This window comes from Musa acuminata, chromosome BXJ3-11 (assembly GCF_036884655.1).
Source record: "Musa acuminata AAA Group cultivar baxijiao chromosome BXJ3-11, Cavendish_Baxijiao_AAA, whole genome shotgun sequence".
Taxonomy (NCBI): Eukaryota; Viridiplantae; Streptophyta; class Magnoliopsida; order Zingiberales; family Musaceae; genus Musa; species Musa acuminata.
Window position 1 is genome coordinate 24,720,328 of NC_088359.1, and position 15,124 is coordinate 24,735,451.

Sequence of the window (15,124 nt, forward strand, 5' to 3'; positions counted from 1 at the left end):
TCCGCAAAGGTCAGCCTCCCCGAAGCCTCCCATTGTCCCTTAGGACCACCAAAAGAGAGAACGGGTTAGAGAGAACGCCTCAAACGGGATCCACAAGCAAACATGCCCGAAAAACACTTCATAGACAATGCAAATTACAAACAGACTTTACAAGCTCTGAACAGTGGCACAACAAAGGGTAAAATGGTCCATTACAGACCGAAAAGCTCTCGCACGTGTCCACATGACACAACCTTTATTTACAAGCCTAAAGAGGCCACCAACCCAACTAAAATGGGACTTATAAGCCTTCGGCTGCCCCTCTACACACTGTACAAGGCATGAACATGCCAACAGACACGGACAGATATAAGCATTACATCAAACATCCTGTTTCAAAGTTTGTCCGTGACATTATGGCATGGTTTGACACGCATTGATTTGGGCACTTAATTTTGAAGCGACCTTGACAATCAGAGCTCGACGGGCCTTCCAAGTTAGGTAGACTCGTCGTCGGTCGACCCTAATTTATCCTCTAGATGGATTTGATCGCTATTCAACGCTACCAAAGGTTATGCCTGATCGTCTCCGATCACGGATCAGGAACACCGATAAACATAAAACTTATGTAGAGATGATTATACCCTTGTCTGTCGTCTTGATTATCAAGTTCAGTCCCTAGTCAAATTAACACGTGCCTCATCTACACTTTTAATTTAATAATTTCCTTACATATATTATTTTTTTCACACAAATCAATTTACAAAGTTTGATAATCTAAATGTTCATGTAATATATTTATATCATAAATATTTGCTTGATGATTGTATATCAAACCAATCGAGAGTTCAAAATTTTATTTGAAGTATTTTTACGTTCCGTGATAAAAAATCTTATCAGATTATTATAAATATTAGAATCATTGTCCATCTTCATCGCTTATATTTGAAAAAAATATTAATTAAATTATAATATAATAAAAAATATATTTTAAGCACCAGAAGATATGTATTTTTCTCTGTAGATGTTTTCTATTTATAATTAATTCATCAAAAATATTCTTAATACTTGATTCAATGACACTATGTATACATAATAACAGTAGTTAATTTTGTTAATGATCTGATAAAAAATATACCAAGGCGCTGGACAAAAGGCACCACACGAAAAATTATCTTCCCAGAGTAACAACTAAACAATGTATTTAACATTATATATTTTGCTCTAATATATTGATATGATACTTATTGTTTTAACTTAAAAATAATGATAATAAAATCAATATCATATAAATTATTTTTATATACTATTTTATTTCTACATTCAAAATTTTTTTTATCAGCAACCCATAAATCAAAATTGACTTAGTATCCATAAGCCTTACCTAATACAAGCGATATATTCTTTTACAGGAAGGAGATAAGTAATATGAAAAAAATTATCGAGTTTCAAATCTTTTAAAAAAGTATTTTTTTGACTGATTATATAATCTATATAAGATGATGGGTACCATTTTTTGTGTGTGCAATATCAATTGCAGTCAATATTAATGTTTTTAATACTTGCAATACGTTCTCAAATGGTACGAGTCTAACTTAAAGTGTACTCAACTTTAGTGGCCTGTAGGGATATATTTGTAATTTTGTCTAATAATAATAAAGAAGGGGCCCTCGGAGAGGGACAGGGAGAGGGAGAGAGAGAGATTTGCGTAGACGGAGACGATCGGCTCTCTCCAGCCTCCGGGTCTCGGAATCGACGGAAGCTCCTCGGCGCCGGTCCTACCAACCTCCGCCACCGCCCCCGGAGACAAACAAATCCACTGAAAACAACAAGATGAATATAATCGAGTGAAGTCAGCCTCCAATCTTCCGATCCCCGTCTTTACCCTTTGGGGATGGACATGGCCGGGAGGCGATCCACCTACTCGCTCCTCAGCCAGTCCCCCGACGACTCTCCGCCGCCGCCCAAGTTCGACTCACCGCCCACCGACAAGGCCCGCGCCCGCGCCTCCCCCTTCGACTGGTCGATCGCCCCCGCCGTCGCGCCGCTGCAGCGGCAGTCCAGCGGCAGCAGCTACGGGGAGAGCTCCCTCTCCGGCGGGGACTTCTACGCGCCCGCCACGATCTCCTCCGCGACCGTAGACGCGGACGCCTTCAGCCGCATGACGGCCCTGACGTCTGCCGGAGGGGGCGAGGGCCGGACGAAGGACGGTGCCGTGGCGGAGGCGTCGTCGTCGTCGTCGGCCAAGAGCTGGGCGCAGCAGGCCGAGGAGACGTACCAGCTCCAGCTCGCCCTGGCGCTTCGGCTCTGCTCCGAGGCGGCGTGTGCGGACGACCCCAATTTCTTGGACGCTTTGGATCAAACAGTGCTTCCGGAACGCGTCTCTCCCACGACCATCTCCCATCGCTTCTGGGTTCGTATATAACCGCCCCATCTCTTTGCTCCCCTCTGTTCTTTTCGCGTAATCTGATTCCGTTTGGTGCCAGAATAACTAGATTCAACGGTTTAGTTACTTTGACTTCGGAACCCAGTGGAAGCTAGTTTGTCATAGTCCAAGCTGCCAAGGCATGTTCATTCACCACAACGAATCACATTAACGCGTGGATGCAACTTCTTCTTCAAAATCTGTTAGACAATGTTTAATAATAGCACAGATTAATATGATTGATAGTATATCAAGATTGTTAAAGGCCAAGAATTTGATGGAGACATATGTGCAGTCAATTTCTTATCATTTGGAACTTTTCTAGTTGGAGCTCCAAGTTTGTAATGATTTCATTAACAATAGTAATTCATCACATCCTTATGGTGCATGTGAGGTTGCACAATGGTGGCTCCACAATGTTACACGCCCTCCGGTCTAATCTATGGATAATCCTTTCCTAGGGCCTTTTGCCTCTCACCATGAGAATCTTTCGACCATGATTCCAATTGTCACAGTCCGACCTCATAGGTTAATTGACATCAAGGTTCGCTATACCACGGCAATACCGCCTAGGTACATATCGATCCGACAAGGGACCAGTACAAGGAGTACATCGGTTTACCCCCATATGTCATGAGTCGGTACGTACTGTATCGATAGTTGGTTGATCCATCAGTACAGACCGATAAGGTGAACCATGATTGATATATTAACTTTGTTGAATTTGAACCAATAGCCCAAAATGCATATGCCAAGTTAGCATACCTATTGGATCATTTTAAGTCAATCTTAGTCTTTCCACTTTCGATGTGGGATTGGGATTAATCCGTCGGGATACATTGTTGCTTTGAATACTCCAGTTGGAATTTAGTTAATTAATTCAAGTATCATTCACAAAAATTCTCCTCTTTAGCAATGAAAGACCAAACATGTTTAGTACACTGTTAGAATCGTCCAACATGAACGATGAAGAAGGTTTTCCATGAGGATCCTCAATTGGTAGTATTCTTTCATTTTCTTCTCTTCTTGAAAATACATGCACATTATTTTTAGTAGTCATCCTTCATGAACCTTTATCCATTATCCATAATGACCTACATATATGGGTCCTCATTTATTGTCTGTACAAACACAAACCACACAGCCTAGTGGCCTCTTGGTGCTGCTGTTGCATTCTCATGCTTGACCTTGGAAATGATAAATTTATAACTATCAAGCTTTATGCTTCTGTTGTTGTTCAGTTGCTAAAACCTGTAAATGATTATTTGCTCAGATGTTACTTTCCAAGTGAGAAAATAAACCGACATATATTGACTACCATCAAAGATTTCTATTCTTTTTCCCACAAATATTCTTTGCAAATATTTTATGTAAGGTGGATTACCAATTAATTTGAACTTGAAATATTAATGTAATCCACATGATTTCTCTGGCAGCTGGTACCATAAAAAACATATTATAAGTTGTTATTCTCCATTTATTAGTTTATTGATGACATAGCTTAGGTCTCTTCCTTTTGTGCACTGTATCCAGTTGTTAATAACTACTTGCTGCTCACTTTTATTAATAATATTCTCTCCTTATGTCTAATCCAGAAACTCTTTAATTCTGTGAATATATTGATCCATGTACATGACACTGTACTTACTTTTTTTTTTATTTTCATCAGGTAAATGGATGCCTATCATACCATGACAAAATTCCGGATGGCTTTTATCTGATTCAGGGAATGGATCCATTTGTATGGACTCTATGTGCTGATGTGGAAGAAGAGAATCGGATTCCATCAGTTGAGTCACTGAAAACTGTTCACCCCTGTGATTCATCGATTGAAGTGGCTCTAGTAGATAGACAATATGATCCTGATCTAAGGCAGTTACAAAACGTGGTAGCTGGCCTTTCATGCAGCTGTGCCACACCGAAAGATATGGTGGATCAGCTAGCAAGCCTTGTCTGCTCCCACATGGGGTAAGTTGCTCTCAGCACCCTACATGTAGATGACCAATATGATCCTTTTGTTTCTTTGATAATGAGTATGTATTTGCTTTACACAAGAGGTACAGCTTTTAATGAAGAGGATCTTCTCCGTCGCTGGAAAGAGTGCAGTGAGGCTCTCAAGGCTACTTCAGGTTCTGTTGTGCTTCCAATTGGGAAGCTATCAGTTGGTCTCTGCAGGCATCGTGCATTGCTTTTTAAGGTGATTTTGCAAGGCACCATTGTTTTTGTGTAATCTTGCTTATTAAGTTCTTTTTAATTGAAAGGTCTAAACTTAGGTTCACTTAAGCTAATTTTGTTATAACAACAAAGCCGCAAAGTCCCAACCATTTAGGATCAGCTACATGCAACTTTTACCACCATTGAGATCTATAAAAAACCGTAGCTTTTGTTAAGTTAAGATTATTTAAATCTTTATGTACAGTTTTTATTAAAGTTTTCTTAGGTCGTTCTCTACCTTTCTTGATTTTGCTTTCTATCAAAGTGATTCTTAATTGTTCACAAACAAAAACATATTTAAGTTAATTTTGTTGTGTGACTAATTGAGAACATAACATATCATTTTAGCAAGCATCGTATGTTTCATTTGTTTTCTCATTTTCAATGGTGACTAATGCTCTGTGTTCCTTTTGTATGTTTGATTGCATGAAGTTAACTTAAACGTCTGCTATTAATAAATTCATATGAGTCACAAGATTTTGTTGGGATGATTTTAATTTCTAATTTGTTGTTTTTCTTTTGTGTCTGTAGATGTTGGCAGACACAATTAATTTGCCATGTCGAGTTGCCAAAGGCTGCAAATATTGCAAAACTGGTGATGCTTCCTCATGTTTGGTGCGCTTTGGTCTTGAAAGGTGCAGACTCTATTTTCCAAGTGATTATGTTAATTATGAACTGTTACTTTAGAGAGTTTTGGTCTGTGGAATGATTACTTCCTATACTTATTGTGCTGTACTTTGCCTGTGGCATGGCAGCACTGATCATGGATGGGGGCCTCATAGAATTTCTTGATGTATAATTTTGCAATTTCAATAGACCAGTATGACGACAGCATAATGCAATTGAGTTGCTTTTGCACAACTGGCCCAGATACAGCATGGAATAGTGCAACAAAGCAACAATTTGCATTTGAGTGAGTTGCAAATAAAGGGAAATATACAAGTGAAACTGTAACCTTGATAGTGTTGGAGCATCTCCTTCAAATTGCTTCAGTGGCCACTTAAATACATAGGCTGACTCATAAAGGGCATCTTTATTCCGATATAAAGACACCTTACATATCCTTCCATATCTAGTGACTGAGTGAGATACTGGATCCTGTTGAGAATTAAGATCATTAATTGTCAGACTATTTATGGCATAACCAATCACTTCCTAAGAGTCTGATTCTGAGGTTTCTAGTAGCCAACTAAAATGATAAACATATCTCTCACTCAGATTTTTGTTGATTTGCAAGTCCTTTATGACCACGCCACTCTTATGCTACTGATTCATATTCCTAATCTTTTCTTTTTATAAGTTTTATGATCGGGGACCGAAACTATATTGTCTATTTGTGCAAATAGGAAGTATATAGTGGCTAAAATTGCAATGTTTCATGGTGTTCACGAGCTCTTGAAATTTCATCAAAACTTCTATTACTCTAGATTGTCCATGACAGGTCACAAATGTATTATTATTATTATTTTTTTTTTGCCATTTATATGATTCTTTAGAGTAGTTAGATCTCACTGCACTATCTCATATTATCTGTAATTCCTTGTATAAAATGGACATTAGTAGACAGTCAAACACTCATATTCTTGTAACTGATATTAATTTGAGACACTGTAGCATGTTCATGCTGCATGACAACTAGTATCAGCATTTACTAGATTGTTTAAGTGCCTAACTCTGCAACCTTCACAGATCTTAGACTGATATTCAATAAGCCAACTGATTGATAAAATTTCTCTATTGGCAGGGAATATTTAGTTGATTTGATTAGGAACCCAGGAAATCTGTGTGAACCTGATTCTTTGCTGAATGGACCTTATTCCATTTCAATATCTTCACCTTTGCGTCCTCCAAAAGCCAAATCAACCGAGGTAACTGTGAATTTTAGAACCTTGGCCAAGCAATATCTTCTGGACTGTCAATCACTTAATCTCTTCTTCAATGACGCTTCAGCAGGTGACTCCCATGAATATAACACAAACATTGATTTGAATGTATGAGTGTATTTTAACTCTGCTACCAGTTCATGTTGCTTTTATTGATTGCTTGAAAACCAGATGTCCTAACATTGTTTATCCAACAAATCTCTGGTAACAATGGGACTGTTGGAGCTTATGCATTTAGTATTTGTTTGACTACTGTTCAATAACCTCGAGAATCTAAAATGGTCACGATGCTTGGGTGTTGTCCGTACAGTATTGAACGTTCTTCACTTGAGATTTCTTCTTCTTTATCCTAATGCATCTTTTTTTTCTTCTGAAAACACTGAAGCTTAATGGATTGAGTAGTACATTTGTGTGAATTCCATTGTGCCTAGCAATCCAAGCATTCCATTGTAGTTGAATTAGCTATTTAACACATTACAATATATGTCCCCTCACAATTGGAGTGCCCATCACTGCTTGTTTGTTACTTGAAGTCAAATCTTGCCATTCATCAGGTGCTTTGATTACAAAATTTTATGGTGGACTCGAGCATAATCACATCAATCCATTCATTGTAACTTTAATTTAATGAAAATCCATGTAATGCTTGAAGTTTACTTTTGAAAGCTACGATTGGAACAAAGGTCTTTAACTGTGAATTCAGTGGTTGATTCTCGTTGTTTATTAGACTGGATTTAAATGCTTAAATTGTAATTTCAAGAGTTCCTTGGTCACTACAAGTCATGGTGCTGCTAATTTACTTGTGTGATAGTCACCATTTTGATCACTATCTATTGAACAGCATGAGCTTTTATGACAACTAATTTCTTGCGAGTAATATCGTGAGGGGCATCAACTGAAATTGCATGTTGTACTATTTAAGGTGCTGTTGTTGCTCAAGGAGATGTTGTGGACTTATCTTCCTCTAGGCCTTTGGATGAGAAGTCTGTAGAGGTGATATCTTCACCACTAGAAGCTACTGGAACTGAACTTTGTGAGCTACCTCTGCCTCACATTCAAAAGGTTGCTCGGCCAGTGCCATCAAAAGCTGTGCAGAAAGATGTTCTCCATATCATTCCTCCTGATCCAAAGGCTGATAAAAAGGATTTCAGGCTTATAAAGGATTCTAAACAGGGCCATAATAGACCTAACAATGAGATAAGCCTTGCCATAGATGACTTAAATATTCCATGGAGTGAACTGGTCCTGAAGGAGAGGATTGGAGCAGGTAAATGCACATTATTTTCTGGTTATCTATATTCTATGATCACATTCCATATGCAGAAACTAGATTGTATGTTTTCGTTTGTAACTGTATTATTTTTCAGGTTCTTTTGGAACTGTCCATCGTGCTGAATGGCATGGTTCGGTATGTTCTTTGATTATCAACTGTTTTATATGCTTAATATAAAGGAAACTTTTCTGTTTTTCAGTTTCCAAAGTTCAGCATAAGTGGTTCCATAAACATGAGCTACGTTAGGCCATATTGTCTGTGGAGTCTTTAATTTAATTGTTGCCATAAACAACTGATAATTGATGTTTATTGTGGATATTGATACTTTATCATTTGTAAATTGAGTGGCTGCTTTAACATCCTATGGTTTTATGGTTATCAGACAAACATAGCATTACCATTGTAACGTGATCATTAATCATCAGTACTTGCCGCAACTATTTGGATCGACGATTAGCTTTACAAATCTCTTTAACAATGCTAATGTGTTCCTGCCTTGAGCAGCATCACTTAAACTGCAGAAAAATAAAATTTTAAATTATACTACGAAAGTAAAGGTGAAAATGGTTCTATTCCCACCAATGCTTCAATGACTCTTGCTGAATCCATGCAATTACCTAAGAGAAGTACTTCATGTCTCAACGCTTAGGTGGTGTACATTTAGAAGCAAGGTTCGCCGTACCGTACCGTACCGGCGTTTCGACCCGTGCTCGGTAAGAGGCGGTCCGCGTACCGAAAGTCTTTCGGACCGGTACGTACTGCCCGTACCGGGCGGTACTGTTCGGTACGGCAAACCATGTTTAGAAGCATAGATGATGGAACTTATGTTCAATTTTGAAGACATTAAATTTTGTGTTTTTAAACTTAAAATCTTATTGCAGAATCTTTAAAAGCAGAATTTGTTCTTTTAGGTGGTGCACATTCAGAAGGCCACACAATTCCGACCCCATACTGTTCTTAACCCGTGATGTCCGTCACCTAGCATGGACGTTGAAATTTATGTTCAATTTTGAAGACATTATATTTTGTGCTTTTAAACGTAAAAATCTTATTTCAGAATATTTAAAAGCAGAATTTCTTCTTTTGAAGCTATGAAATAGTTTTTACCTGTAGGATGTTGCTGTCAAGATACTTATGGAACAAGATCTCCATCCTGAGCGCTTAAAAGAGTTCTTAAGAGAGGTATGCTCAAGTAAATATGTAACAGTTTGCTCTGGATAAATGTCACACTGATTTTTTTAAAAAAATTATAAAATTTATCGCTGCCTGTTGACTACAAAAGGATAAGTCATAGTAATCAGCTTACCTAATAACCTGGTCAGGCCGTTGTTGTTATGATTTGTTTGATCAATTATTCCAACATGAGTACATTATGCATGAAGTCTCTGGGTGGAATTTAGTCATTAATCACATAAACTGCTAAGACTACATGTTCTGGCTATGTGATTTTCACATGTATCCTTTTGATTCAACAGTTCGAATCAAGAATTTAATTAAATAAGCTGGGCAGTCTTGTGCTCCAGTTTTCATCCTTTTTTGACTTTTAGAATCTGGTTTAAGCATTATAGTCAATCATTTGACTGAACTCAGATCTCTGTACTTTTCTGCTGCATATGTTACAGAAAAATCAATGTTACCTCTGAATATAGTGGGTTTATGGCATATTACTGTTCAATGCTTAGCTCATTATCAAGATATGTTAAAGAAGGCAAAACCTTAGAGAAAAACAATATTGTCTCTAGCAAGAGAAATGTAATTGATCATGAGGTTGCATGTAGGAACACATGGTATCTTACTACTGCTGCTGCGAGGTTCTAAAACTAACTGCTTAACCTCTAGACTTGGATAAATGGCCATACCATGACAGAAATTTAGAAAGTTTCAGTGAGAGCAAAGGACTTTCCTGATATCAGAAGTTTAGAGGAGTAATATATGTAGATATAGTGCTGGAAGTGTAAAAGCAAGTCCCTTTCCCCTCTATAAGAAAAGGGTTTAAATAGTTAGACATGTTGAATAATCAGATTCTCTTGATACAATTGACTGTCTGCATTTGGGTTAAGATGCTGATCACTTGCAATAAGTTAAATATCATTTTTCTGGAAGTTCGCGAACACCATTGCCAATAGACATGTACATTGAGATATTTTTTTTGGGGCTTCATAAGAATGCTACTGCAGCATGTGAATGTTTTTTCTTTATCTTTCACCTAAGATTCAGGATCATTGTATTATTCTACATTAGGTTGCTATAATGAAAAGCCTAAGGCATCCTAATATAGTTTTGTTCATGGGTGCTGTTACCGAGCCACGGAACCTATCTATTGTCACTGAATATTTGTCAAGGTATTTTCCTCTTTCTTCATCTTGTGCTTTTATATATTTCACAAAATCATACCTATCAAACTACTCAGTGAAGTCAGTACATATAAGTTCTTTTGATGAATTTCAGAGGCAGCTTGTATCGGCTTTTGCATAGAAATGGTGCAAGGGAAGTTCTAGATGAGAGGCGCAGATTAAGTATGGCATTTGATGTGGTATGCTTTTTACCTAATTAGATTTCAGTTTTTTTGCATAAGTTGCATTTAGCGTAGCACAATTTTTAAAGTACAGCAATCAGAAAGGCTAAGGCCATTTCTTTTTTGGTAACTTTATATCTAATAATCTTTTGCAGTGATGCAGGGTACATATTTATTAATGGGTATTTGCTTTTCCAGGCAAAGGGAATGAATTATCTTCACAAACGCAATCCTCCTATCGTTCATCGAGATTTGAAGTCTCCAAATCTTCTCGTTGACAAAAAGTACACAGTGAAAGTAAGAATTGTATTCACATATTTTGGACTTTGGTTGCAGAATTATTTCTTATTATAAGCTGATTAACATCTATGGCTCTAGTTATGCTTTTGTTCATGGTGTAAAATTTTGGTACCAGAGCTGGTGCCAGTCATTGGTCAGACTGGTATGAGTCTGGTACATACCAACACAGAAGAATAAAAAGAAGATGAGGAAGAGGATAGGATAGAGAGAGAGAGAGAAAGAGAGAGAGAGAGAGAGGTTATGAAATTAGCTCAAGTGTTTGTTGGTGATATATATAGAGAGAGGTTATGAAATTTTAACCATTTAATTAAAAACCCTAAACCAGACCTGAAACGCTTGAAATGGGCTGGTTTGTGGTCCGGTTGTCCATGGAACCATTATTTATCACCTGGTTTGTACTGGTCCTGGCGGTTTTTCAAACCATGCTTTGATCTCAAGTTTCAAATCGCTTTGTTGCTAATGTCCTAGAGATATTTTAACTTTTAACTACCCTAAATTTCTAAGAGCTTCACTTGATACCACAGACCTGAGCTTTCTTTCCATTTCTCATGTGGTCTTATTGTGCTCCAATCAACAAAATTGTTTCTGTTAATTTGTATTAGCTTCTATGATCTTACTTCTTTGTTGCTGAATGAGGTTATCCAGTAGAGGTCAACTACGACATGCATGCTATTTTGTGACACGGAGATGCTATGTTTGTAATTTACAAAATTAATTCATTAGCTTGGTATCTTCAATGTACATCTGCATTCCTGCTAATATGTGGAAGAAAAGTTTGCAAAGTTGCAGCTCCTTCCAGCCGGCAAATAGTCCTACTTGGATGATATATAATGAACTGTAACAAGCGATAACAGAGTATGATCATTCCAGAGATGCAACATTTTGTCTTTGGCATCATCAGATGCAATTGCAACACATACTATAGTCCGTATTATCATTCCTGAGATGCAATGTTTTGTCTTTGGCATCATCATATGCAATTGCAACACATAGTATAGCCCTGTTCATTATAAAAGATGATAATTGACAAAGAAAGAGAATAAGTTCTCTCTTGATTGGTAAAATGATTTATTATTTCTTTCTTTCATGAGAGCGAGCCTTGGTACAATGATAAGGTTGCTCTTTTATGACATGAGAGACCAGGGTTTGAGTCACGGAAACAGATTCTTTAAATATTTAACGGTAAAGCTGCATGTATTGACCTTTTCCAGACCCCGTATTGGTGGGAGCCTTGTGCACTGGGTACTCCTTTTTTCTTTTTTTCTTTCTTTGATGAATCAATTACTGAATGTGGTGTAGGTTTCCTCCTGAAAGGTGTTCCAAAGGCCTTGTAGTTCTGATAAGTTTCGAACAGGTTTGATCTCTTGCAAAAACCAACTGTGAGAATGAATCAAATTGATAGTGGAGAAAATGTAAGAGCAGCAAATCTGAATGTGTAAGGTCTTGAAATAGAAGGATTTAATTTTGCAGGCTTGCTTCATGTGCCAGTATAATATGTGCCTGCTGGTAGAAGCTAACAATATATAGATGTTCCTTTTTGGCATTTGGCAAAAGATGTGTATTTGCACCAATGGGTGCATGATACAGGTAGACTGCTGAACTCTGTGTCTGTGTTGACAAACTATTTGAACAATTTACCTATAAACTCTGTCTAGCATTGATAAAAAGAATAGACAATTATGCCTTTACCCAGTTGCGAAATTATTTATTTAGTATTCTCTGTCATGAATGCTTATGGCTTGTTGACATCTCTTTTTTCCTTCCCAAGATGGTATTTCTATCTTAAAACTTTTATTGCTTCATACTAAGAGATCCTGCAAAATGGTTGTCATATCAGTGTTATGCCTATACACGTTGGCAACTTTCCACCATGTGTTGGTACTTGAAGCATGTTAAGACGAATTGTATCATCTACTCTCTAAAGTAATGAGTTGTGTCTTGTAGGGCTCTTGTATCATCTTTAAGGGGCTACAAAACATGTCAAATATTGGCAATATACATGTGATTCTGACTTTTGACTGGTATTATGTATACATGTTTAAGGTATTTTGTAAATGTTTGCTAATTGTATAAATGGTTGTTATGATTCTTATAAAGTTTCATGTGTGATGATCATAGAACATCGATATTACATAAGGTCTAATATTAAATAGCAAATATATGTGCTCATTTTTGTATACGTGCCATGTCATCTATCAGGTTGTCTCTGTCAGTATCTCATATTCTTTGTTTTACAGCCATGTCAAGCAGATGCAATTTGTCAAACTCGGATTCCTTTTTGGTTTATCCTACTGTAATTGACTGTATATACCTAGTTTTTCTGTATACCACTACTGCAGTGATAGCTTTCTGTTGAACTGCAGGTCTGTGATTTTGGTCTTTCAAGACTGAAGGCAAACACATTTCTCTCATCTAAGTCTCTTGCAGGAACCGTAAGTTGCTCGTGTTGTACATGCTTTCAACTGAATCCATTTGGCTGATTTACAATAGGTTAATTGAGTTGTTTTGGTTTTCAACTTTGATTGTCTTTGTTCACATTAGCCTGAGTGGATGGCACCGGAAGTACTTCGAGATGAACCATCAAATGAGAAGTCTGATGTTTACAGCTTTGGCGTGATTTTGTGGGAGTTTATGACATTGCAACAACCATGGAGTAATTTAAATCCTGCTCAGGTTAGCTGTTTTTATTCCATTGGTATTGACGATTAGAGGGCTTTAGTTTGATGAATTTGGAATCATTTGAACTTTGTCAATGTCTTGCCGATTAGCAAATGCATTTATTTAATACAAGTCTGTTTTTCTACATGTGCTGAGACACATAGATGTGCCATCATTAAAATTACCAATATATGAAATAAATTGTCATGTGACAGGTGGTTGCTGCGGTTGGTTTTAAAGGAAGAAGGCTTGAGATTCCAAGTGATGTAAATCCACAGGTGGCTGCTATAATTGAGTCCTGTTGGGCCAAGTATGTGGACAGTGCAATTCCTTGGCAATTAATCTTCTTATACTTCATTCTGCTTCTGTTCTTAAATGATCTGTTGAACTGCAGTGAGCCATGGAAAAGACCGGCTTTTTCTAGTATCATGGAGTCCTTAAAATCTCTGCTCAAGCCTCTGCCACCTCAACCATTACATACTGATATGCCGAGTGCCAAATAGAAGGCTAGTTGCATATTTTTGAAACGGCTGGTGTACTTTTTGTGATCCTACATGTACATAAGTCTGCTTCAATTGTATCAATTACAGGTGATCTTGCATTTGCATTCAACAAATTTTGAATTAGCGTCTTTACTCTTTAGTTTAAAGTTCAATTCTATTTCATGTTTAACAACAGATATAACTCTTTTCTTGTCCTTGGTCCATCCAATGATTAGATGATATCACAATGTACACATAATTTTCTTCAACATAGTTCATGCATAGAACTTTGGTTTAATTTTGAATATCCTGCTGGGTGTATTTTATAGTTGTGGCATTGATTCCTTTTTATCACCATTCACCACTAAGTTCTCATGTATATCTTTCATTTATAGGATGCATCAGAATTTAAAACTATGATCTAAGTATTGGGTAGTTAAAAATTAATATATAAAAAAAGTGTATGTTATGAGATAAGAATGTTGAGAAGGATGTGTGAAGTTAATAGAAAAAATAAAAAAATAAATATTTTTATTCATGAATAATTAGGTATCGTTTTAATATAGAATAAGATAAAAAAATATTTAAAATGATATAAAATGATTAATGTTAATGGTATGATAAAAGGTAAAGGAAAATCTAAAAATAATTTAATAAAAATTATAAATAAAAATTTAAGTATTTTAAATTTAATTAAGTATATAGTTTTTTACATAATAACAATAAAAGATTCATGCAGTTAATCTTAAATAGTTAAGATTTATAATTTTATTATTATTATTATTGTATCAAAATTTAAAATTATAATTTTTTTGATATTTTTATAATTGACATATGCTAGGCTCGGGTGTCAATGCCACAATGCCTAATTACTTTGATTGACTAAATGGATCTCTTCAAGGACTCTATATGAATATACTAGCATGTGCTAGTTTTCGTAATTGGATCTCTTCAAGGACTCTATGAATATACTAGCATGTGCTAGTTTTCCTAATTTTTATTTCTAAATATGAATTGTAATCATCATGATGTACGAAGTAAGTCAGCGTAACATTTATGAACAATGTCATGGCTATATTATCACGTGCCTAGCTAGAATTTCTTAAGTTATGAGATACTTTTGTATTATTCATTTAGAAAGGGTTAGCTTAGTTGTAACCTCGCTTTGCTGACTTGTAAGAGAGCAAATTGATTAGTTTAAAAACAAACAGTAAACAAATCTCAACATCTCGTGAAGAGAACAGTTTACAAGTAATTTAGTAAACACTTGGTGTGCAAGAGAGAAAGAAGAAAACAAGGACTTTAGAAGGCAAACAAACAATCACAAGTTTACAAATGATTGCTCATTGGGTGTCAGGCGTTGGCAAGTTTCCATAAGTTTAACTTACGAACTTG

General features: G+C 36.5%; 1 protein-coding gene across 3 annotated transcripts; it reads left to right on the forward strand.

Annotated features, from left to right (window-relative positions):
* The first annotated feature begins 1,654 nt into the window (after positions 1 to 1,654).
* Positions 1,655 to 14,027, forward strand: LOC135653110 (serine/threonine-protein kinase CTR1-like). 3 transcript variants are annotated; one of them, XR_010502316.1, is made up of 15 exons: positions 1,655 to 2,392; positions 4,074 to 4,372; positions 4,460 to 4,601; positions 5,150 to 5,253; positions 6,363 to 6,571; positions 7,424 to 7,768; positions 7,869 to 7,909; positions 8,888 to 8,956; positions 10,016 to 10,116; positions 10,223 to 10,307; positions 10,488 to 10,586; positions 11,889 to 11,943; positions 12,060 to 12,176; positions 12,953 to 13,021; positions 13,131 to 13,200. XR_010502316.1 is itself a non-coding variant. In XM_065174605.1 (15 exons), exons 1-15 carry the CDS (start codon positions 1,874 to 1,876, stop codon positions 13,748 to 13,750), a joined length of 2,418 nt encoding a protein of 805 aa, XP_065030677.1. In that variant the 5' UTR covers positions 1,655 to 1,873; the 3' UTR covers positions 13,751 to 14,027. The 3 variants fall into 3 exon arrangements, 1 of the variants encoding a protein (XP_065030677.1); XM_065174605.1 differs by lacking the exons at positions 11,889 to 11,943; positions 12,060 to 12,176 and adding exons at positions 13,463 to 13,557; positions 13,642 to 14,027 and having other exon boundaries at positions 13,131 to 13,262; XR_010502315.1 differs by having other exon boundaries at positions 11,889 to 12,176.
* Positions 14,028 to 15,124: the final 1,097 nt, after the last annotated feature.